The 24204-nt window shown below is 41.0% G+C and overlaps 2 protein-coding genes across 10 annotated transcripts in view; one reads left to right on the plus strand and one right to left on the minus strand.

Moving 5' to 3' along the window:
- Window positions 1-1564: 1564 nt before the first annotated feature.
- On the minus strand, window positions 1565-15369 carry EAF2 (ELL associated factor 2). Of its 4 annotated transcripts, none has more exons than XM_061609127.1 (6): window positions 15077-15369; window positions 12738-12832; window positions 11016-11152; window positions 10179-10327; window positions 6061-6324; window positions 1565-2307 (listed from the first exon to the last, which is right to left on the minus strand). In XM_061609127.1, the coding sequence occupies exons 1-6, from the start codon at window positions 15177-15179 to the stop codon at window positions 2261-2263; spliced, it is 795 nt and encodes a 264-aa protein (XP_061465111.1). In that variant the 5' UTR covers window positions 15180-15369; the 3' UTR covers window positions 1565-2260. The 4 variants fall into 4 exon arrangements, with proteins under 4 accessions (XP_061465111.1, XP_061465112.1, XP_061465114.1 ...); XM_061609128.1 differs by lacking the exon at window positions 15077-15369 and adding an exon at window positions 14753-14825; XM_061609130.1 differs by lacking the exons at window positions 11016-11152; window positions 15077-15369 and adding an exon at window positions 14992-15052.
- Window positions 15370-15393: 24 nt separating this feature from the next.
- Window positions 15394-24204, plus strand: part of IQCB1 (IQ motif containing B1) — a 33513-nt gene continuing 24702 nt past the window's right edge. Inside the window, exons 1-5 of one of the 6 annotated variants that reach the window (XM_061609124.1) lie at window positions 15394-15489; window positions 16138-16264; window positions 19869-19982; window positions 21336-21498; window positions 21639-21768. In XM_061609124.1, coding sequence (XP_061465108.1) covers window positions 19883-19982; window positions 21336-21498; window positions 21639-21768 — 393 coding nt within the window. In that variant the 5' untranslated portion in view covers window positions 15394-15489; window positions 16138-16264; window positions 19869-19882. Of the gene's footprint in view, window positions 15490-15538; window positions 15820-16137; window positions 16265-19868; window positions 19983-21335; window positions 21499-21638; window positions 21769-24204 lie in introns of those variants that run through there. The other 5 variants (XM_061609125.1, XM_061609120.1, XM_061609122.1 and 2 more) reach the window with 5 other exon arrangements.

Below are 24204 nucleotides of genomic sequence, written 5' to 3' on the forward strand. Positions count from 1 at the left end.
ATTTAAGAGAATGCATAATTTATCCTCTAATGAGAGTGTCCTGATCCTTGAAGGAACTAAATCTATTATAAAACAGTTTTGTCAACAAATGGCAAAATATTTTAATATTGTCATGTTCCTCAAACCTGCTATGACTGATAGTTGCTAGCTTGCCTCTATTGAGGCTGTGGTTTTTTATTTTACTAGGGGCTACCACCCCTGCTCGCTTTGTTTGCCAACCCTGCCTACACCCCCCTCTGTAGCACCTGCAAGGCCTCCCCCACCCCCTTTGCCAGGTACCCCCTAACCATCTCTCCATCCACTCTACCATGCTGCCCCTGACCACTTCCCCCACTGCCTCTGCCAGGTGCCCCTAGCCAACCCCACCATACACAAGTTCTCACCATACACCATACACCAACCACAGTTCTCCAAGCCTCTTCCCCACTTACCTTATGGCCTTGCTACTACTCACTCGCTTGGCCCCATCTAGGCGCCGCCTGCTATGCCTCCTCAGCTGTTCCTCTCATCATCATCGCTGCCTTCTCCTCCTCGCCTCGCCATTGCAGCAAAGGCTTGCCTCTCCTTGCCCTTCTCGCCTGTGTCGTGCTACCTGTGAATGCTTCAGTGCAAGCACATGCCTGCACTGATGCATTCATGGGTAGCGTGACCCTTACAGAAATATAGTAAGACAAGATATTTTGTAACTGGCCAGTTTACCATAACAAACTCTTGATTGCCTGAATTATTACACGCACATATTATTGGGAAGTCAAAGCTCCAATACCTCACTGTCACAGAGAGTTGGGAAGGTTAGGGTTAAATTATAGAAAATGCATCAGATGTTTACGTTAACCTTCAGCTGTATCCCAAGACCTCAGTGATCCATCCTGCATTCCTTCCTCAGTGAGTAACCAAGGTTGACCTTTGTTTCACCCCTCATCCTGATGCTGTGCAGGCCTTTATGTCAACTTCACAGGCAAAGACCTATAAAGGTTTAGCCCTGTGCCTAGAGTCTTAAGGTGGAGTTAGCTGGGGAAGCCATCTTCCAGGAAGGAAGACTGTTGATTTTATGCTGATCTAGGCCTGCAGCATGTAAGAGAAGTTACCTGCCTATATTAGTGAGTCGGGCAAGTTTAGAAGCTAGAATCCATCTTTTATTGTTTATTTTACTGCAATTCCATGTTCTGTATGTTTTGTTAATAAAAGAAACTGTTGTGCTGTTTGATCCAAGGGGATTCAGTATAAGCTATATTATCTTATCTCACATCCTTGCCTTAGGCCTTTTAGCCAAGCAACATAGAATCCTACTGCTCTATTAGTAGGTGATGGCACCTATCCACCAGGATATTCAATGGGGGGTTTAAAACCAGAATCCAAGGTGTGGCATTTAGATGCCCAAGTAAACCGATCTACTTATTGACTGCCAGAGAGTACCAGTGTACACTCTCTTATGGACCCCTGGTTATGTCACACACCCCATTTCACTGCAATTAGAAAATCAAATACCTTATTCTGCACCCTATCAGGTTCTAAAAAGGAAAGTCCTGTGGAAATGTTTCAAATAAAAATGGGCCACTATAAATGAAATTATAAATAATTTATTATTTATTGAATTCCTATCAAAAGTAATGCATTGATCTTAACAGAATTTTAAAAGGATGCGTTTGTGTAGTACAGCATTCTACATTTGGCTAGCAAGATGATGGAGCTATTTGTTGAACCAAGTTTATTATAAAGGCAAAAGAAATCTCTAGTTTGAGAAACTGCAGACTGGAAAATACAAGGAAATTCAGAATGCACTGATGTATTGCTCAAAACATTGGATAGTGTCATATTATTTGGCAATTGCTTTCTTATTAGCTGCAAGGAATAAAAACATAATGGATTTCAACTGTTTGCTTTCTCCTAGTTATACATACGCACACAGGTTTGCAGGTTAAACTTCAATCCAAAATATGTATAAACAAGAACTTCCTCCATGTTGAACTCACATATATTAGTTAGCTGTCTGAAATTTCTAAGCACAGGAGGTAGTAAAGGCTAAACTCTGGATTCAGCTAAAAAGAGAAAGTACCAAACCCAGAAATTTCAAAGTGCCACATAAAGTTACATACAAAAGGAATGCTGCTGAACTTGAAACACATCAGAAAAATTAAGTCAACTTTATTATCAAAGTTGGTAACATTCCTCTGTTTTTATACATCCATATGCAGTGCAAAACAAATGCAATTTCATCTTCAGCCAGGGAAATGATGCATCTTTATAATGTCAAATGCCCTCAGTTGTCACTGTCACTTCCAGATTCACTCAACTGGAGATCATTCCCTAAAATTAAAAAAGTCATATCACCTCTAAAAAACATTTCCATAAATTCCCCGCAGTTCGTCAGTCTGTTTGGTCTAAACATAAGCCTTCAGTCAAACAGTGGGATGAGCTTCAAGTTAAGAGCCACATTTACAAAGTACCCCTTAAGATTTCCTTAATGGGACAAAGATCCACTAGGGGGAAGCAGTTGTCCCTGAGCAAACTGCACAGTGGAAAGTTTAAAAACACATCCAGTACCATACCTGGATCCTACCCTCTATACCAGCAGCTGCTTATTTTTAATATTTTTAAAGGGATAGATCTAATAATTTATCTCCAAGGTCTTGTGGTTTAAATTTCTTATGCACCCTTCATGAACTCTGCATTATGCACATGGGTCACGTATGTCTTATTTTCCAATTTTCTTGGAAAGATGTATTTTATTTTTATTGGAAAATTTGGAGCAGAGAAGTTGCAAGAAATTAAACTGAATAGCAATGTATACCACAAAAGTTAGGAAGTATACAGAGGGAAACGTTCCCAAACAGTATGGGTTGTATTCAGCTAAGCCCTCCTCAGAACAGACCCACTGAAATTAATGAACCTCAGTCATGGCCATTAACTTCAATGGGTCTACTATGAGGACTAGCACTGAATACCACCCTAATGCAGGTAACAGAGTAATCCAACTCAGAGGAAGCTGGCATAAGTTGTGCTGGAGCAAGAGAAGACAGCGTAAAGTTCTGCCACATCCAATTGCCGTTCAGGAGCCTCTGGGTTGGCTGAATACCGGCTCAGCCGGGTGTTGCACGCAGGGACCAGAAGTAAAAGCCTGCTGTCCCCACTGGGGAATAAGTTCTCTCCACTGACTTCTATTGCAATTATTTCCTTAGACCGACCTTTTTCCCGGTGTAACTTTTGCCTGGATTGGGACCTGCAGGAGGGCTCCAAACACGAGTTGGATGTGGCCTAAGTGCCCTCACCTCAATCCCTCCCCTGACATGGCCCTTTTGGGCCTCACACCAGTCTTGGCTGAGCTGGCTGGGTCCCAACTGAGCCAGGCTAAGGAACTTACGCTGGCATAGCCTGGCTGAGCCAGGAGCCAGCCAACTCAGCTGGAGATCTGCCGCATCCAGCTCCCTTCAGCCTGGTGTAAATCCAAGTTGGATTGCACCCTAAGTATATGTATGCAACAGCAACAGTATTACATGCCTTTACACCTTTGGCAGAACTCTTCATTATGAACTTACAGCAGCTTTAGCCATGAGTTTGCCTGCATTATGGAACTTTCTGTCAACACTGTCTATTCTGAAGCATTGCTAGTTCCACAAACATTTTAAAACAACATTCTTTCTTTTTAAAAAATATGTCCCACTTTTCCCTCCCTCACTTTTGTCATAAGTATCTACATCAGAAATAAGTTACACATCATCTGGAAGATATAACATTCCCACCCACCCGCTATTTAAGTGGCAATTTATAGCAGCAGAACAACAGGGAACTGACAGAAAAGCACACTGATAAAGCTTCTCCAGACTGGACTGTAAACACTTTTTCCAGAAAGATGTGATTTATGGTGAATCTCTTTTAAAGAGTTTTTAGTTCTGTCTTGGCATCCTCATGTAGTAGCTCATGACACATTTTAATTCATTCCTTTGCAGCAAAATGGTGGCCTCCCTGTCAGGTATTGGTAGACATTTCAATAAAATGAGTTATTTAAATATAAAAACATGGAACATTTAGTATTAGAAATTGAGCTCTTTGCTACTTCTTATATTACCTAGTAAACTATCTAATGCAGCCTTTCCCAACTAGTGGGCCACCAGATGTTGTTGGACCACAATCCCCATCTTTCCTGACCATTGGCAATGCTGGCTGAGGCTGATGGAAGTTGTGGTCCAACAACATCTGGTGGCCCACTAGTTGGGAAAGGCTGATCTAATACAACATTTTGAGAAGTAATTCCAGAACAGAGATAATTCCTGAATAGCAAAGGCAAGGGGTTCTGGGGCAACCAATTGCATCATGAGCTTTCATAGGCAATGCTACTTCATCATTACTTAAAGAGGAAGACTGAAAACGCACACGTACAAGTGAAGCCATGCAACAAAATGCTGCAGCATGGAGTGCTTCTGTTCAAAGTTCCAACTACTCCATTCCATCCCATCCCCAAACAGCCAGTCAGCATTAAATGGCCACCAAGCATGCTCCATCCTCACTGGGCTGTTTTTTCCCCATTTTGGTGTGTGGAGTAGACACACTCGTGTTCAGTCCTAGCTACATTAAAATACTGGCTTTCACCCAGTGATTTCTACAGACAGTTCTCACTAAATACCCAGAGACATTTAAAAATAACTTCTCAGTATGAACCAGAAAATGACTTATCCAGACAATGGGCAGTATCAAACAGAGTAGCTTTGTTAGCACAAAGTTTTCTGTTTGTGCAATGGAACACTCAACTCCTTTCCTTGTGTGCCCCTTGTGCCCTCCCCAAATCTGCTCCAGAGGGTTGAGGGAACCCTCAAAACATATTTATGACATACACATGGGTGTTGAGAGGGGGAACATTTCATTGTGAAGCTAGTAGTCCTTGTGAAAATAGAAGTACTTCACTGGATACCATCCAATGTGATACATGGTAGAGAGAACTGTGTTTCTTCCTCCACCTTCCTTTTCCAGACACTCTGTTCTATGCCCCCTCCCAACCGGTTTTCAGTTTTCCCCTACTCAGTCAAGACGTCATGGTCCCTGGGCATGCTCAGTCCTCACTGGGCTCTTTGGGGATTCCCTATCCCTCAGGGGTTTTCCCTAAAGTTTTGTTTTGTACTTTTGCAAAGCTCAGGGTTCTCCCAAGTCTGCTGATACCTCCCCTCTCATGTGTATCTGGTACAGCTTTGACTAAATAAGCAACAGCTAACTGAACCAAGGTTTCATGTTACTTGCAAACCAGTGAAAGATTCAAAAGTACCATTTTTGACTAGCCTTGGAAACTAAGCTAGAACTGGTGGTTCCTTTGACTTTCCTCCATGCAAAGTCAGGGGCAATCCCTTACTTCCCGCTCTAGCACCAATTTCAAGGCTGGAAAGAGTGGCAGGAGCTTGATCTTTTGGTCGTGGTGTGCCGAGACACTCAGTGTCGTAACAATACATAAAGCAAATCCCAAACTTCAAGCTAGGGCGGGGATAACCATAAAGTTGTGGGGACAATCCTTACTCATGCTTTGCCAGACAGCAATAACATGCTTGCCACGGGGAGTAAAGATGCAGAACCCTGGACATTAGAGATGTGGGGAATCTGTGGCCCTCCAAATGTTGTTGGGCTCCAATTCCCATCAGCCCCAGCCAGCATGACCAATGGACAGGAATGATGGGAGTTGTCAGCCACCCCTCTGTACATAATGCAAAGTTAATCAAGCCTGGCCTTGTAGATTAGGCATTTAATTGCAGTGAGATCTAGGCCGTATTGCACTAAACATGAAGCAATTCCTTTTGAAATGTCAATGATTCCAGAATAAATTACTGTTTTTTAATCCCACTGTATACAACTCAGAAGCAGCCAATATCATCTATGACACTGTAAATAGCATAAGCTTTAATTTAATGTAATCAGCGGTCAAAGCAGCTTTTATCCCAGCTTCTGATCCAAACCTCAGAAGGCTAAACCCTCTTTATCCAGACATGGCTTAAATTACAAGAGAAAGTTATAAAAGCATGTGGTTTCCTTTTAGATTCCTCAAGTATGAATCCAACAAGGTTTTCTGCTTCATGTACTTACGTAGTGTGTTCATCAAGTGGCCGCTGCTCTCTCGACTTCTATGATATCCAGCATCCACATCTGGGAAGGCCTGTTGTGATACAGCCATCAAAGGAAGCTGTGGCTGTAGGTGTGGCATTGACAGAGAAAGGGATGGCTTCGCCTCTTCATCTTCTGAGTCACTAGAGCTATTCTCACTGCTTGATGAGGAGGACGAACTCTTTGACTCAGATGAACTATCAGAGCTACTCATCTGCTCTATAACTTTGGCTTCTGCTTTTAACTCTGAAAATAAGATTTAAGTGAAGAAAAAAGAATTTAAGATTAAGATGACATATACTAACTTCATTCAATATTCAATTTTAAGAAACTAAATAAACTGAGAAAAGTATTCAGATAGTGATCAAAGGAGCAGGCTTTGTTATTGGTCAGTGTGGTGTAATGGATAGTGTTGGGTCAAGAGTCAAATCCCTACTCAAGAAAGAAAAAGCAGAGAAGTACCCATTGGAGGGGAAAAAATGACAGGAGCAAAGAAAACTTCCAGTTGCACAGGACACATTTAGTTGAGGCAAACATGTTTAGAACCGAGTTCTCAGGGGCACTTTTGAACCACCAATTTAAATCCTGACCTCCTCTTGGGAGGATTGAAATTGGTTGTGAATAGTCTTTCAGTAGTGTTCTTGAGGAAGAACTAAATGCATTGAATGGAATGGACTGCCTTCAAGTCGATCCCAACTTATGTCAACCCTCTGAATAGGGTTTTCATGGTAAGCGGTATTCAGAGGGGGTTTACCATTGCCTTCCTCTGAGGCTGAGAGGCAGTGACTGGCCCAAGGTCACTCAGTGAGCTTCATGGCTGTGTGGGGATTCAAACCCTGGTCTCCCAGGTCATATAGTCCAACACTCTAACCATTACACCACACTGGTGTTACAATGCATTAGGCTCAATATAAAGAATGTTTCCTGCACATATGGAGGTTTCTTTCCTTCCTTCCTCCTCAGCAGTCATTGAGCACCTTGATCAGTCACCCCCTCTCAGCTTCACCCCAAAATGGGAGCACAATATATGCTGCTCTGATAATCAATATTCTACTTTTGAGGCATAAAGGTAACCTTCACACCTGGAGAGGGTTAATGGAAATTATACTGCCAGGTTTCCCAGACTGTATTTATTTATTTATTTATTTATTAAATTTATATACCGCCCGACTAGCAATAGCTCTCTGGGCGGTGAACATAAAATAGCATAAAAATACAATGAATAACAAAATAATACTAAAATACAATCAACAATCCAATACAATAAACATTTTTAAAAGTAAATCAGTGTAACTTAAAATGCTTCAGAGAATAGGAAGGTTTTGACCTGGCGCCGGAAGGAGAGCAGAGTCAGCGCCAGGCGTACTTCCTCGGGGAGACTGTTCCATCGTTCGGGGGCCACCACTGAGAAGGCCCTAGATCTTGTCATCACCCTCCGGGCCTCCCTGTGAGTTGGAACCCGGAGGAGGGCCTTCGTAGCAGAACGTAGTGCATGGGCCGGTTCATATCGGAAGAGGCGTTCCGCAAGGTATCGTGGTCCCGCACCGTATAAGGCTTTATAGGTTAATACCAACACTTTGAATCTAGCCCGGAAACATATTGGCAACCAGTGCAAGCTGGCCAGAACAGGTGTTATATGCTCGGACCGCTTGGTCCTTGTCAGCAATCTGGCCGCCGTAGCATCACAACATCACAGATATTATTGTAGTAGCCTTAAGAGTTCAATCAAATTAAGGCCTCAGCATCTGCCACCTTCATCTTTACTGGCAAGAGCTGAGTTGGTTATGTGACAGCCGATTTCTGTTGCCAGCCACATGTTGACCCTTCATCAACCTCAAACCGTCACAACCAGAGTTTTTTCAAGCTGCTGGAGCAGAAAGCAAAAAGGCATTCTAGGCTCAGTGTCTGGTGGGCAGCTCCCATGTAACTAGCTCATTCCATTACATTAAGGATGAAAGCTAGCACAGCCTGACTAAAAAACATAGCCAACACAGGATTGTTGTGTAAATGCACCCATAAGATTGTTAATATTTAAAAATGCTTTGTAAAGCTCTCACATTCTTCATGGACATAAGTAAGATATGATCACAAGTCCTAAAAGAGGGCTTACAGAATATTAGACTGTAGCAGATTAATGTTTCAAATAAACTTTGCCAGCCACTTCCACATTAATTGTTCTCAGAGCAAAATTCAGCACTACTAGTTTGCACAGCAATTTTCATATTAGAACATGCAGAAGTGGGGGGCTATAGCAAAATGTCACAATAGATCTTCAACCAGCCACAAATCCAGTGGTATAGTGCTCCTGCAGTGAGTTCCAGCCAATTCAAAATGGAAGTGCTACAGCACTTCTGTTTGGGGCTTACTGTTCAGCCAGCCAACAGAATACTACTGCTACAGTGCTCCCGTCATGGGCTGTAGCATAACAGCAAGTTTCCTGGTAGGAAACTTTCCAGTGACACAACACTTCATACATAATGATGTGGTTGCGAGAAAGTGGGGAAACAGCTTTGGGATTTTGTGACTCACTCAAAACAAGTTTTACACCACACTAACCAACCCTATAGAAGAGTTTCTTAGTTTTCATGTGCCCTTGGACACCCTCCCCTGCAGCACAGGCCACTTTTCAGGAGCTGTTCAATGATTTAAACAGGACTTTCTCGTCAGAGTTTAGTTACAAAGGAACACCTGCATGAGAAACTTTTTTTTTGCATTGCATTCAAGGCCTTTGCCTCACAAGGATGTCCTAGCTATTAAGAAATAGAGCAACCACCTGCCAGCATTAATTCACTATGTAACATCTTCCTTCCCTATTGCCTGCCCCAGCTTTCAGCAGGAAGTTCATTAACCCCAAATTAACACAGTATGGCATCCCTCCAAGTTACTGTTAAGCCACAAGAAGATTTTTTTTCCTTAGAGACTGTATGTAAAATGAGGTATTATCAAAAAACCTTTCTGATTTTAAGACTACACTTTACCAGGTATCTGGCCATCCAAGACCCTGAAAGGTATATCTAAACAACTAGGACACTTGTTAAATTTCTAAAGTTCTCAGATTCTAAAATATCTTGCCCTGATAGTTGTGATGAAAATCTTATAAAAACATAAATCTTATAAAAAAGTATAATCAGCGAGTACACCTAGGTTAAGGAAATGAGACCATTGGGATTTAAGTGCATAAAGGGAAGAAGAGGATGGAAGCCCAAGGGGATATGTAAATTATCAGCAATTCCTGGACTAACATGGATGGAGGATTCAAGTAACAGACTGACACAATCACACCATTGCTATTTGCATTTCCATGTCATACCAGATCCACTTTTCTTGTAGCTGGGATAGGAGAGATAAATAAGGACACAGCAGAAGATATGTAGTCAGTTCTACGTGGGACAAACAATGGCTGAACATTTTCACTATCTTAGATCAGAATACTCTGTAAGGGATGACACAAAGCATTAAAATTTGCTCTAATTACCCTACAGGGATTTCTGTCACAGTGAAATTTGATTATCTTAATTGGGCAACAATAGTATAGCATGGGTAAGGGATTATTGTGACAAGGTCCTGCCCAAATGCAGGAGAGCAAGCATGGAGACGTTCATATCCTTTCACTCATGTGTCTTTGATTTTTAAGGGATGGGCTCTCCATTTATGATTGTGGAGCTACTTTCACCTGACTGTATTTATCCCAAGGGGGAGCCAAGCATTATGTAAGCACACCCTGGCGGTAGTTAAAGTACAGACTGCAAATGCCTTTGATATCTCTTCAAACAATTTCTGTTAAGTTTGGTTAACACCAACTGAACCGGAAGATATTCACACGAAAAAAAAAATAGGCTGGTTTTTATTCATAAGAGGGGCTGGAAAAGAGGCAGACTGCCCTGTCCATTCCACACCAGCTTGTCTTATGGTAAAAAGTGGCAGAGTAAAAAGTTTTTGAGCCTAGCATCTTTCAGTGGTTGATTTACAACACTGACCTATTTGCCACATTTTTGTGAAAATTAGGCCACGGACTCCAATCTCAAAACCTTCAAGCTACAGAAAAAGTTAAAGATTCTGCAAAATCCCAAAACAGTACATGAGATGCAGCTATAATTTACCTCTTTCAATATCATCCAGAGGAGAAGGTGGAGACATCTTTTCTTTTGGTGGAGAACATTTAACACTGTTCGGAATCTTATTTGCATTTCGCATTAGCAGCTGCTGCTGCTGCTCAATACGAGACTGGACCTTACTGCTTCCTTCACCTCTGCATGAAAGGGTTAAAAAACAAAGTCATAGCTGTGACTGTTGTGAAGCCATTCTTATGTTTCTAAGTAGCTTTAACAGAAATGATTTTTTCACTACTCTGACAAACAGCAATGCACAAGCATAAGAAAGCTCTTATGTGGAAGACATAAGTTAATGGCATTAGTGTTGATGGTAGCCTGTACAAGCTCCTGTGAAATGTACACCAAACACTGCCACCAGAGTTCAAGCAAATATGGGCGATATCCAGTGTCGGTCTTAGAGTAGATCCATTGAAATCAATAGGCTTAAGTAACTAAGCCCCAGACAAACCACAAGTAATCCCAAAACCGTAAACAAGAACCTTGGCTGCAGATTGCGATTTACCTGCAGCAAGACAAACTACAAGCGTCACTTAAGACATAATTCTAAGCCAAACCATGGCTTAGTCCCAACTAGTATGGCAGCAGCAGGACAGGGGGAGGATTGTGGCAGCCACAGTCCTTGCTCTGGGAACCCACACATTTGCACATTCATGCTAAGCCATAGTTTGGCTTAGCATTACTTGCAAACTGGGGCATCACTTCAGTCTTTTTTTTTAAAAGAATGTGGCAGTTAGTTTTTCTGTTTCCTAATTTAGACACATTGCTTTTATTATAGTATTTTCATAATGTGCAGGAAAACAAGAGCTTTTCCAATTTTCCACCCACCTGGTTTTCTTCACAGTGATATTGCTACTAAGCTTCTCTAGTCTACATTCTCCAGTGTCATGGTTAATTATCAAGATGCATTCCTTTTGGTATGGCTTCTTGGAACCTTTGAAAACTGTTACTGGTGGAGTAGAACCCTATTTTAAATCAGAAGAAAATTACTTCTACTACAGGTACTTTCAGAACTGCTTTTTAAAAAAGTTTTATGGTTGATAATCCTGTACTTTTTACAACACACTGTGCAAAGAGCTTATATTTCATTATTATAAAAAACAGAGTGAAGCCACTTTTGCTACAGTGTGGGTTTGTAGGACGCAGGGGTTATTACAAAATGTGGTCTTAATATTAAAAATGGGTTGACATGTCATAACGATACCAGGTAGATTTTTTTTTGTTCTTTCAAGGTTCTTCACAAGCTGTTGAATTTAGTCCAGATGAGAGATGACTCATTCTCCTAACTTGTCATGCAACTATATAATATTTCAACAAGCTCTTTTATTAATATATTCCACCAATTATGAAGCTACATTTAAAAACAGGTCCTTGTTGGCAGCAGTAACCACTAACCACCATAAACAAAGCTTGAACTAAACTCCTCTCATCTTTTTCTTCTTCTTGGAATTTATACCAAAACAACATGGAAACAAGAAAACTTTCACAAACTCATAGCTTGTCATAGAAAATTTCAAGGTTGCATACCACATTTTTCCAGTCCATTTTGATCACTTTAGCACAACTAGTTGAGGTTTCTAACCTATCAGTTATTACTTTTGGCATATTTCAAAACTGAACATGGATCACTCTCATGATAAGTATCACAACATGGATTTGAACAAGATATTCTGTCTCAGTTTCCCATCTGTGAAACGTGAACATATCTCATGAAACAAAGATTGTAAAGAGCACAACGTTGTTTCTGGCCAAATAGCAGAGTAAATAAGAGAAAGAATGCATTGGAAATTGAAGAGCAGGTCAGGCAGGCCACAAGGAGGGCAGCTATTATTCTTATATTATTTGTATGCTGCTTTCTCACATAAATATGCTGATGCAACTCACAGCACAACAGCAAAAATACATATCAGTCCACCAGGGGTGAGGAAACTCCAGTCCACAAGCCTAAGCAGACCCCTACATGGGCTGCAATTTGGTTTGTGAAGCCATTTTCCCCAAACCATGCCCACCTGATGTGATATGTGATGTCAGGTGTGGGACAAGTAAGGATGTGGCTCCAAAGAAATAGTCAGGAGCTTAGAATGAGCTCATGATTGTTCCTTTGCAAGCAGGGCTCACTGTCCATCACGAACTCCCTAGTACAACTGAGGACTCACAGCACTTTGCCCACAGTGGTTTGATTTTAAACCGTGCTGGCAAAGGGAAAATGTTATTGAAATGGCAGGTGACTGACAGGTAGGCGGTCCCTCCCACCTGTCAAAGTTGTCTGACAGACAGAGGGCTGAAGGAGATAAGAATCAATACAGTGCACAATGCAGACACGTGCTCCTAAGTGTGGAACTCTGACTGGCAGTGGCTTTCAAATGCATGGCCACTGCATTTTAAGGAATGAAATGTTAAGAAGGCACATCTACACAGTAAACATATAAAGTATTTAACACCAGCATAGCCATAGCGAATATTATGGTCCACATTCTTTATACATTTGCAAAACAGCATAGTTTGACATAATCTATATTCTGTCCTCCCAAAGAAAAGAGGAAATCTTACCTCAATATTAGGCAAAGTTATTGTCACTTGTTCACCTTTACCAACTTCAAGGTCTCCTTCACAGGATGTGTCAATTGATGCTGGTTTGAAATCATCTAAGTAAAAATAGTACAAACATTGGCCATATTTTTCAGGATTCCCTGAAGCACTGATCCTTTCAAGAGTAGGAAAGAATGCTGGACCGAATGTTAGCGTCTTTTTCTAATACTAGTTTATCTGCCGCTTTGTTAGAATCTTATTCAAGAGCTTGCAAGACACAGACCATAAGATTTTCCTGATACCTATCACCGATTCATCTGTACAAATTTACCAAAATATGCCAAACAACTTTAAAAAGAGCACTATAATTCATCTGAACCCAATTTTCTTGTTCAAGAGAAAATAATGCAGAACTAAGTTTCAAGAAAAAAAAACTCTTACAAAGTTTCAGGTCTAGAAGCAAATAATGCCTGAGTACAAATGTAAATTACCCAAGTCCTTGCAACAGAAAAAACTACAACTCTCAATAGTTACATATATAATCTGATTTTATTCCTTCCAGTGGAACACATTAAAACTCTAAGATGTAAATGTCAGGGGTTTTTCTACTTAGTAGCTGTTTGCATTTTAGTATAATCCAAGAAAAGAGGATATAGCAAGGGCTTCTGACATACAGACATTAATAATGAAAATTCCTGAATTTACTGACAACCAGTAAGTAGAGCAATGTAACAATTATTCTTTGGGTTTTTTTTTAAATACTGCTTTCCTCTGACCAAATATTTCACACAACTAGTACACAAATACACCTAGCTTGTTTACTGCTGGGGTGCTGGGGTTTTTTTTAGTCTAGAAATGGCCACTGTGTGTTGATCCTACTAACTCGGCCTGTTAATTATTGACACTATACAAAGTGTTTAAGTAAGTTTTAAATAAACAGAACTCCAACATGCACATAGCTATGAACTAGCTTCAAGCCCAAAGCAGCAGGTTTGATTTAGAACTAATTCCAACCTATATGCTTCAATCCTGAACTTACAACAGAGTACATCATAATTGGTATTACTTCCAAGTAAACATGTATAGGATATGAAGCCATATTTTGATTACTTGTTAAGATGACTTTTCAGCATTGTATTTTTACTGTTTGTATTATGATGCTTGTGTGTATATTGTACATCACCCTGAGCTCCTTTGGAGGAAGGGGGACTTTTAAATATTTTAAATAAATATTTACCAAAAACCTTGGCATGCACAGAATCTTAAGAGATTTTAAAGCTGGATGTTACCCACATCTACTATGTATAGAAATTATGGTTTTTGACAGATGATGTCTGACTTTGCTCTGCCATTAACAGTAAATTTTGAGTTCACGAACATAAGGTAAAACATACACCATCTACAAGATTACAGTGCATGGCTTTTTCTTAATTCCCAGGTTACTACACCTAAAAAGACTCTTGCCTATTAAAAAAAAAAGCACAGCCACAATAAGCTACTGCGCATTTGTCTTTGTATCACTGCTGAGGAAGAGACTGCTGTTAGGCAATATCTAGGCACTCTACTCATCACCTAAGCCTTCTCTTCTCAAGCACACCACAACACCTCAGAGATTTCTTCATTTCCGTGCATATTCCCTCCCAATTAGATTTGACAGGTCCTCTTTTCTTTGTGCCTTTTAAAATCACAATGGATTCTTAAATTGAGATGGCTATAAGTCAGTGAATGAATTTAATATTTCCAGTGGGTTTAAACACTGGTATGGAACCAATTTTGGTATTGATCCCATTGAGTTTATATAATAAAGAAACAAAGCCCACTTAATTACTTATTCCTTACTCACCCCCTTTTACCTTAATATTCTTGCGAAGAGAGGCACACAACAATTCATTTATCTCAGTTTGTTTCTACAAATCAATTGCATGAATGCCATTAACAATCTACACACACAAACAAACACAGGTCCAAAGTGCCACTTGGTTCCAAACGCCTTGGTACTTTAAAAAAAACTAACAGATTTATAGGTCTCTTGATACCTGTGCTTCCAACATAATAGCAATGATGATGATGATTAATACTGATGGCAAGAATCATTACACCAACATTGCATTTGCTGCTGTGACTGACTAACAGGGGCACTATGAAGTATCGGGCATTACTTTAACAGCCCCATCTCCTCCCATCTGAAACTCTTCCCACCTCACGCCACCACCTGGCCAGACTGCTAAGGCTCACGCCGGCTCCCAGGGAGCTTTTCGAACTTGCTGTCGTTCACCTCCTGGACCTGAGGCGTCTGCCAGCCGGGCGCCCTGACGCAGCCCCTGCCCAAGGCGGCTCAGCTCCCTTCAGCCCTCACTCACAGCGCACGGTGTGGAAGGCGCAGCGCGGGCGTCTCTCGAAGCTCTCGCCCAACAGCAGCGCTCGCTCCTTGCAGTCAAAGAGCGGCGGAGCTGCCCCGTTCATCCCGAGCCGCCTGCTCTACACTCTACACTCTCTCTGCCTTTTCCGAACAGCCGCGTCCACCCCACGCGCAGCACAGCTACTCTTCTGCCTCAGCTGCCAGTAAACATCCCTCTGCCCTGCCGAGCGAGAAGAGGGGCGGGGCCACTACACGCTCTCCTCACAGACACCGCGCCTCCTTTCGCGTACCGCTTCCTCCTCAGTGGATGATTGAGCCGTAGCACCGCCCCTCTTGTCTCAAAGGAGAGAAACAGTACAAAGAGGTGGTTTTACCTCCCTATTGGCTGTAGCCTCGAATCTAGTCACGCCCACCGTAAGTGTCCGTCATTAATGGTAGGGGAGCAAATTGGGAGGGGAGGTGCTGGCGCTGTTGTTGCCAGTCCTAGAGCTCGAGCGAGGCTTCGCTTCGGGGCGGGGGGAAGGGAGAGGGATGTGCTCTTCTGCAAATCAGGACAGAGGGACGGTTGGCGGACGGCGCGCCGATTATCGTTACTGCCTCTCGCGCCGAGGATCGCTCTCTTATTAGGTAGAAGCCCTTATGACGTCAGCCGTGAAGCGGGCCGTAGAAGTAAGAGAACCGCATTAGTAAGAGAACCACATTAGTCCTTCCGGTTGTGGAAGGAGGCGCTCGGAAAAGGGGACGGTAAGGGTTGTGTGTGTTTTCTCTTGACATGATTCTTTAAGGACGTGAAACTTGATGACGCAGAGTTATGAGGGTATTGGGCGAAAGATGCCTGTGACTTTTAAGAGCTCCTCGACTTCTTCTCTGACGAAGCCCAGCCCCTTCTCTAGGATTCCATATAACATGGCAAATAGTTAATCTAGTAAAGAGCGCGGTGCGCTTCTTAAGTAACCAACCAGTAAACGGTTTTTGGGGAATAACCTCAGGTTTGTGCTTGAAATTCAGGATGGTGACCCGAACGTGCCCATTCGCTTCTATTCTGCTGTCTTCATTCTCCAGGGTAATACTGCGCCTTTACACGTCATATAGAGTGATGGCTGCCAACTTGGACAACTGGAATTAGACAAATTCATGGAGGATCAGGCTATCAATGGTTACTAGTCGTGATGGCTGTGCGCTGCTCCAGGTATCTGAGGCAATCCAACTTAGAATGCTTGTTGCCTGAGGAACGTGGATAGGAGAGTGTGTTTGTGCTCATGTCCTGCTTGTAGGCTTCCTAGAGGCATTCAACACCTGTTGCTGAGGCCACGAGACAGAGAAGAACAGTCGGGCACCTGGTCTTCTGACTGGATACAGCTCCAGCTGAGAGCTTCTCTCCCACCAGCTGCTAGTTGCCACCTTTGAAACCAAGAGAGGCAGAAGCAAGAGTCTCTCCATTGAGCTTCCATCCAGCTCTGTGACCTGCTGAATTATTGCCTGCCATGAAGATATGAAAGGCTTTGGAGAACAAAAAGTCAAACCAGACCTGAGAAAGGAATGCTGTTCAAGTTACAAAATATTTTCCATTCTTCCAACAAAGCTTGTCAGACAGAGGCATTAGACCATCCAAAGAGGGAGATGGAACAAGGATGGGGAAACATATAAGGGCTGGGAAAGATATAAGGGATGGGAACTGCTTTGGTGGATAAGCAGAGCAGAGTGTTGCCCTGAAAGGTGGCATTGATGTGCCATAAATAAATAAATCTAGTCACTTAAGGAACAGATAGGCCTTCAATTGTATCCAGCAGGCTCTTCTTAGTATGTTATATATACGTGCATAAGGTTCCAAGTTCAAGCCTCACACATCTAAAACCCCAAAGAGTTTTTGTTTATCAGTAGACAATACTGAGCTAAATACAGTCTGATACTGAGCTAGGGATCTGACTGCAAAAAGCAGCTTCCTACGTTTGCATTTTCCTCTCACTTTTGAAAAAGTGCAGAGGCTGAGCTGAAGTTGGTACTTCAGACTGCACCAAGTTGTGAATGTGTACACCAACTTTCATTCTGATGTTTCAGTCTTTAAGGACAATATCACACTTGTTTTTTAAATTACTTGTTTTTAAGCACATTTACCTCTGTGTCCTTAGAATCATCACCCCTATTTGTGTGTTCAGTCAGTCACATTATTACCTTCTGTTTTTGCCCCACTGCCATTCATGCATCCAGGAGCATGTCTGTAGAAGGCGGGCTGCTCTATATGTATAGGTTTCCCCTGTGATGTGGAATCCTGATTGTACCCTATGTGGAGCTGGCTCTTCTCTAAAGTGAATGTTCAGTGGATGTGGGGTTGGGGACACCAGGTGCTTCTTCAGTGTTCTCTTCATGTGATTGTTGATCATGTGAAGGGAAATGCCCTTGTAGGGGTTGTGTGTGAGAGAGACAGAGACATCAAGCTGGGGTTAGTAATAGAGCTGGAATTAGTACTAGAATTAGTATGTATTGAACATGCTTGCTAGTTTTCATTCCAATGCCTCAGTCTTCAAGAAAAATACAACATCATATTTTGACATAGGTATGAGTGTGTTAAGCTGGGACTGAAACAAGAAATGTAGAGTTGTCTCCTGGGCAGTGTATGCTACATTTAATTCTGATACCTCCGTGTTCAACAGCGCTAATGCACTGCCAACACATTTTCAAGCAGAAGGCTGAGCTTGAGTCAGTTATGACCACAGTAGTAGAGATTTTTCAGATCCTTTAGCTATTCTCTCTTCTGCAAATATTTTTACCCCATTTTTTTCCAAGCTGTGATTCCCCTCTTCCCATGATAGCCATGAAGCTGTGAGATGACATTTTTCATTTGTTTTTTTGCTTTATGTTTATTTCCAGTCATAACCTCTTAGGAATGAGTTGATGGGATCAATTATGCTGGTATTTATGAAGTGAATAGCTTGCCACCTTCTGGTTTGTTCCAGTTTTAATTACCGCTCCATTCACCTTATGATAATAGCTCCATCAGGAGGCTAAATAAGGATATGAGGTTGCTGCTACTGTCAGAATAGTGGTCGATCTAGGACAGGTCTGTTGACAACAGCTCTCCATGGTTTCAGTAAAAGTATTGCACAAAGTTTTTTAAATCATTTAACTGACCATGCTGGGGAGTGGACCTGGGTCCTTGGGCTAAGATCTTAATATTAAGGAACGTTTTCTCACCTGGCTGTGGGAAAACATCTGATGTCATTCATGGGATACTAGTGATTTCCAAACATTTTCCCATTAACTACTTGAAAATTGTTGAGGGAATAATTTTTTTCTGCCTGTTGTAGCAGTTGTAATGCACTGTGTTAGATGCTGCATGATTTTTAATGTATTTCTATTGCTTCTTTTATTTCCTGTATTGTGTCTTATTGTATTAAAAATTGAATCCCACAGAATGCAATAATAAATAATTAAATACAATACAAGAAATAAAAGAAGCAACACAATACAATTAAAAAAATCAATATGAATATTTAATGCGTTCCACTCACCATTCACGGCTGCTGCTCCTGTTCTTTACAGACACACCATGGATCACCTGAAGGAAGTTTACAGGCCCCTGGTGGTCCATGGACCACAGTTTGGGAAGCCTTGTAGTAGAAGAAGTAAAGTCTATGAATCTGCTGTTAAAATTGATTTGTCTTTGGAATACATCCTCACATGGATACTTAGGGCTCATCTACACAGCACTTTACTGTGTGTTTGGTGCTCCTTGCATCCCCTTTTAATACGCATGGTTCACATGACGTTACTGGCCAATTAGGTATCACACAATTTTCCCCTTGTAAATCCGTACTAACCCAATCTGCTGATAATACAAAAAGTTTAGAACAATACGGCTCCACTCTGTTCCACATGTCTTTGAAGACAGTTTGCTTCAATGTTATTTAGTGGGTGGGTGAATCATCACTTTCAGCTGTTCCCCTTTCTCTGCCCACTAACTCTCCCATGAATTGCATTCTGGTGGTTTATCTAGCAACTTCTGACTGCTCTGTCGTCCCCCCGTCACAGTTTGCTACAGCCTCCCTTCTTTCTTCCCTTTCTCTCCGAGCAAACGTCCTTCACTCCTTTTGTTTCCTAAAAATTTTAAAATGGATTTTTAAAAAAGCAGTCTCAAAAAAATCAATATTGATATTTTCAGAAAATATCAATATTGATACTTTTGGAAAATATTGATATTGTATTGATATTTTCAGAAAACATTGATATATATATATTTAAAAATTGATATTATGTTGATTTGTTTTTCCAGCAGGGAAAAATTAACTCAGAAAAAGCAAGGGGCAGTGGAGAAAGGGGAAAATGATGACACCACTTCTTTTCAACTGCCAAACTTTAGGAAGGGGGGGGCAGCAGGGAGTAGAAATACTGCTCAGGTAAAAAAATACTTGCACATGCCCAGTAACTGAGGAAGTGGAAGGAGTAAAAATGTAAAATTAGAGGGCAGGGCCACAAGGAAACAGTGACACAAATCCTTCCCAGAAGAACATCTACTTGTGTGAATGGAAAACAACAGATTTGAAGCTACCATTGAGCATGAAGCGTGGACCTTGCAAATCTGTTATGATGCTAAAAGCTGTATATTTGCTACGAAGAAATGCTCAACTGTGGATAAGCACCTAGTGTGGATAAGCCCCTAGTGTGGATTTTAGTATGCATCATCTTCATTGAACTGCTTTTTGTTTATCTGTTCACTTGCTATAAAACATCAGCACTTTCTTCTCTGAAGTCAAATGTCTCGTTAACTCCTTTTTTTCTTTTTTATTAAAATGTAGTTGACCTGTAAAAAATGAAGCCATTGTCCATGAATTCCACAATATTGTCCCTGGCTTCCCAAGTCACTGAAAGTCCTGAACAGGATGTTCCTGTGTTACTGCTGAAGTTAAAAGGTAAGTAGGGTGAGTTTTTTCAGTCCCAAGATAAATGATGAAATAGGTACAATTTCTATAAATGAAATTGAGCTTCACTCTTTGGAAAGTATCTGTGCAATGGAGATCCATTATTCTGGAAAATCTGTTTGTGCATATTTGATGTTTTCTGCAAATCTTTCCAAATATAATGATTGATTTGGGAGCAGTAGAGGAACAATAATTCGCCTGTAGGGGAAGGTTAGTTTCTTGTCTGCTCTTTCCCAATACAAAAGTTGTAGGAATGATATTGCTGTTAGACAGAAATAATGGACTTCCTCAAGATCTTGCTTGTAAGTTGTAGTTGTCTTTACAAAAACAGATGAAACAGAGTAGGTGTGTTTATAGAAAGAATTTCCCTCTTTACATATACATAAACCTCTCATCTCTTTCCCTCCATTGTCCGTTATCAGAAATGTGCCTATCCAGCACATAGGAAACCACATGCAGACTAAGCTAATTTTAATGATACATTTAATTTGCATAATTAATTCTGATTGAGAGTTTTGTGGGTTTCGTAACAGAATTTGTACCACTATGCAAGAAATAGCATGCTGAAAGTAGGAAAAGAAAGCGAAAGAGGTGTTGTGCCACCAATACTAGGACTAGGGACCAAGGAAGAAACTGGGAGTTGTGCATGTGTTTCAGATAGAACTGGGCTTCTATGCACTGAAGACCTCCATGGCAAGAGTTGCTCCTACTTATTAGTAGGTCTGATACATTCATAAGGGAGACTAACAATGAACCACAGCAGCATTTTAGTTAGAGGAACTGTCAGTTGCTAGAGAGCTACTTTCCAGTAAAGGAAGTCTTTGTGGCCAGAGTCTGGTAATTCTAGCAGTGCAGAATAAGGAAGTCTTGCCCTTTGATTACTGGAAGCCCAACTTAGAATCTGTCTTGTTTCACTGTCTCTTGGGGATGCTTTTCATGTTTGTTCAAAGCCACCTTTTCTGAGCCACCTTAGGTTCCAACAATCTTGTATCTCCACTGTTTCTCCACATTCTCCTCTGTGCCATCCCACTAACCTCTCTGTCCATCCTCTTCTCTCCACCTAATGTAACCCGTAAGCATTCTAGGCATGAATTGTCTAGCTTGCTTGTTCTGTATATTCCCTAGAAGGCTCTTTCCTCTGTACAAATGTTTCAGAAATAAAGCAGGCAAACAGATGGTAGTTGGGGTTCCACATTGCAAGATGTTTACTTAATCTTTGTTCATGCTGTACTCCCTTTCAGAGTGGAATGGTACTTGAGTGTTGCCTGTTGTAACTGGGAAAGTATAACTTTGTTACCCCAACTCCTGATCCATATGTCACTTTAATTTACTTTTCTTTTGTAGATGTTTTAAATAGTGCACCACCTGGAAGTAAAGAATTACAGAAAATTAAACAAGACTTGTACTACTATGATCTGGTTCAATACTGCCTATTAGTCCTTAAGCAAGATTATACGAGAGTACTTGGAGGTTGGACTACTGCTGCCCAGATAGCAGAGATATTAAGGTAAAATCCACCATGGTAGCACAACTTTTGTTCCTGAATTTCCTCTAGTCCATCCATCATTGCATGGCTGTGTATTGGCCTGGGGGTATGGGAGCATTTCCTGCAAACTGCTAAGGAGTATGCATGCTTTTCCTTCTCAGCCTGTGTTGTGTGGGCCTTGAAGTGAAAGAAGAACATGAGGAGTTTTACAATAAGCTACTTCCGTCTGCTGCAGACAACCTCCTCTTCTTGGGAAGGCGCCTGCAAGCACGATTTGTCCGAGCGATCAAGGTACTCAAGCTAAATGGCTTACTGTTGCGTGGTGGAACTGCCATGTTAACATGCTGAATTGTTAATTTATGCAAGCAGGAAGAGGATGGCAGTTTTTTCCAACTTCTGGCACAAATACTAGTCACCTTGCATGCTACAGGCAAGGGCATGGCTTCTGTGGAATCAAGACTCAAAATAGCTATATTATAGCAGCAGACTCTGGGCTATGATGATGTTGTCTGATGCCATGAATGACAGCAGGAGCTAAAAAGTTTTTGGACCAGCGCTAGTTAAAGTATCTCTATTCAGATTACTAATCATTTACTGAGCATAAAAATAGCGAACAGTTATGGCAATTGTTAGACTTTCCTCCAGTTTTGAAATTTATGCAGCTATCTTTTCCAAGGCAAAGATACACATTCTGGTGTAGATGCATTATTCTTAAAGCAATATTTCAACAAAAATTGAATTTTATAGTTTTTTTATAGTTTTGCTTTGGAATATTCTAAACAGATTGATGGACTTGATGCATTGGATCAGAAGCAATGCTGACCCATGTAGCCAACTAAGTTTCTAGCAAAAATTGGACTGAGTTTTAAAAGGGTGGATCTGTCTACTGGTGGTAATTGGCAAAGACGTTCTAAAAATGATCCCAGACCTTTGACTGATGAAGTCTGAATGAAAACATTGTGGCAAGAAAGGTACAATTTCCTTCTTGGAAGCTGAATTTGACCCATGTGTATATTGTTGCACATGGCAAAAGTACACCTGTCATATGTTGTCACAGGCACACACTTCAGCACACCCAGATGGACAGTTGATTCATGCAGCATTCACACTGGAGCTGAAACAAAATTCTTTAAAAATCCTGGATAGTTTGGATTCTGAATTTGTAATTTTGCCTCAGTTTTTAGTTGCCTATTTAAATAAATGTCTGTTTTTAAATGGGTGAAATTAGTACATAAAACAGCATTTGATAAATGCTACTGCTGTCAACATCTACTGTGTGCCAGCAACCAGAACTAATTGCTGAGTAATTCCAAATGTCAAATATTGATATTATTGAATTTGTTGTTATGTGCCTTCAGGTCAATTACTACTTATAGCGACCCTATGAATCAGCGGTCTCCAATAGCATCTGTTATAAACAACCCTGTTCAGATCTTGTAAGTTCAGGTCTGTGGCTTCCTTTATGGAACCAATCCATCTCTTGTTTGGTCTTCCTCTTTTTCTACTCCCTTCTGTTTTTCCCAGCATTATTGTCTTTTCTAGTGAATCATGCCTTCTCATTATGGTCAAAGTATGACAACCTCAGTTTCATCATTTTAGCTTCTAGTGATAGTTCTGGTTTAATTTGTTCTGACACTCAATTATTTGTCTTTTTCATGGTCCATGGTATCCGCAAAGCTCTTCTCCAACACCACATTTCAAATGAATTGATTTTTCTCTTACCTGCTTTTTTCGTTGCCCAACTTTCGCATCCATACATAGAGATTGGAAATACCATGGTCTGAACGATTCTGACTTTAGTGTTCAGTGATACATCTTTGCATTTGAGAACCTTTTCTAGTTCTTATAGCTGCCCTCCTGAGTCCTAGCCTTCTTCTAATTTCTTGACTATTGTCTCCATTTTGGTTAATGAGTGTACCAAGGTATTGATAATCCTTGACAAGTTCAATGTCCTCATTGTCAGCTTTAAAGTTACATAAATCTTCTGTTGTCATTACTTAAGTCTTCTTGACGTTCAGCTGTAGTCCTGCTTTTGTACTTTCCTCTTTCACTTTCATCAGCATTCGTTTCAAATCATTACTGGTTTCTGCTAGTAGTATGGTATCGTCTGCATATCTTAAATTATTGATCTTCTCCCCCCAATTTTTACACCTCCTTCATCTTGGTCCAATCCCATTATCCGTGTGATATGTTCAGAGTATAGATTAAACAAATAGGGTGATAAAATGTACCCCTGTCTCACACCTTTTCTGATTGGAAACGAATCGATTTCTCCGTATTCTGTCCTTACAGTAGCCTCTTGTCCAGAGTATAGGTTGCGTATCAGAACAATCAGATGCTGTGGCACCCCAATTTCTTTCAAAGCATTCCATAGTTTTTCAAGATCTACAAAATCAAAGGCTTTGCTGTAATCTATAAAGTACAGCCTGATTTTCTTCTTAAATTCCTTGCTCTGTTCTCCAACGTATGTTTTCTATATGATCTCTGATACCTCTTCCTTTTCTAAATCCAGCTTGAACATCTGGCATTTCTCGCTCCATATATGGGAAGAGCCTTTGTTATAAAATCTTGAGCATTACTTTATTTGCATGGGATATTAAGGCAATAGTTTGATAATTACTGCATTCCCTGGGATCCCCTTTGTTTGGAATTGGGATATATATTGAACGCTTCCAGTCTGAGGGCCGCTGTTTAGTTTTCCATATTTGTTGACAAATTTTTGTCAAA

Source organism: Rhineura floridana, chromosome 2 (genome assembly GCF_030035675.1).
Source record: "Rhineura floridana isolate rRhiFlo1 chromosome 2, rRhiFlo1.hap2, whole genome shotgun sequence".
NCBI classification, from domain to species: domain Eukaryota; kingdom Metazoa; phylum Chordata; class Lepidosauria; order Squamata; family Rhineuridae; genus Rhineura; species Rhineura floridana.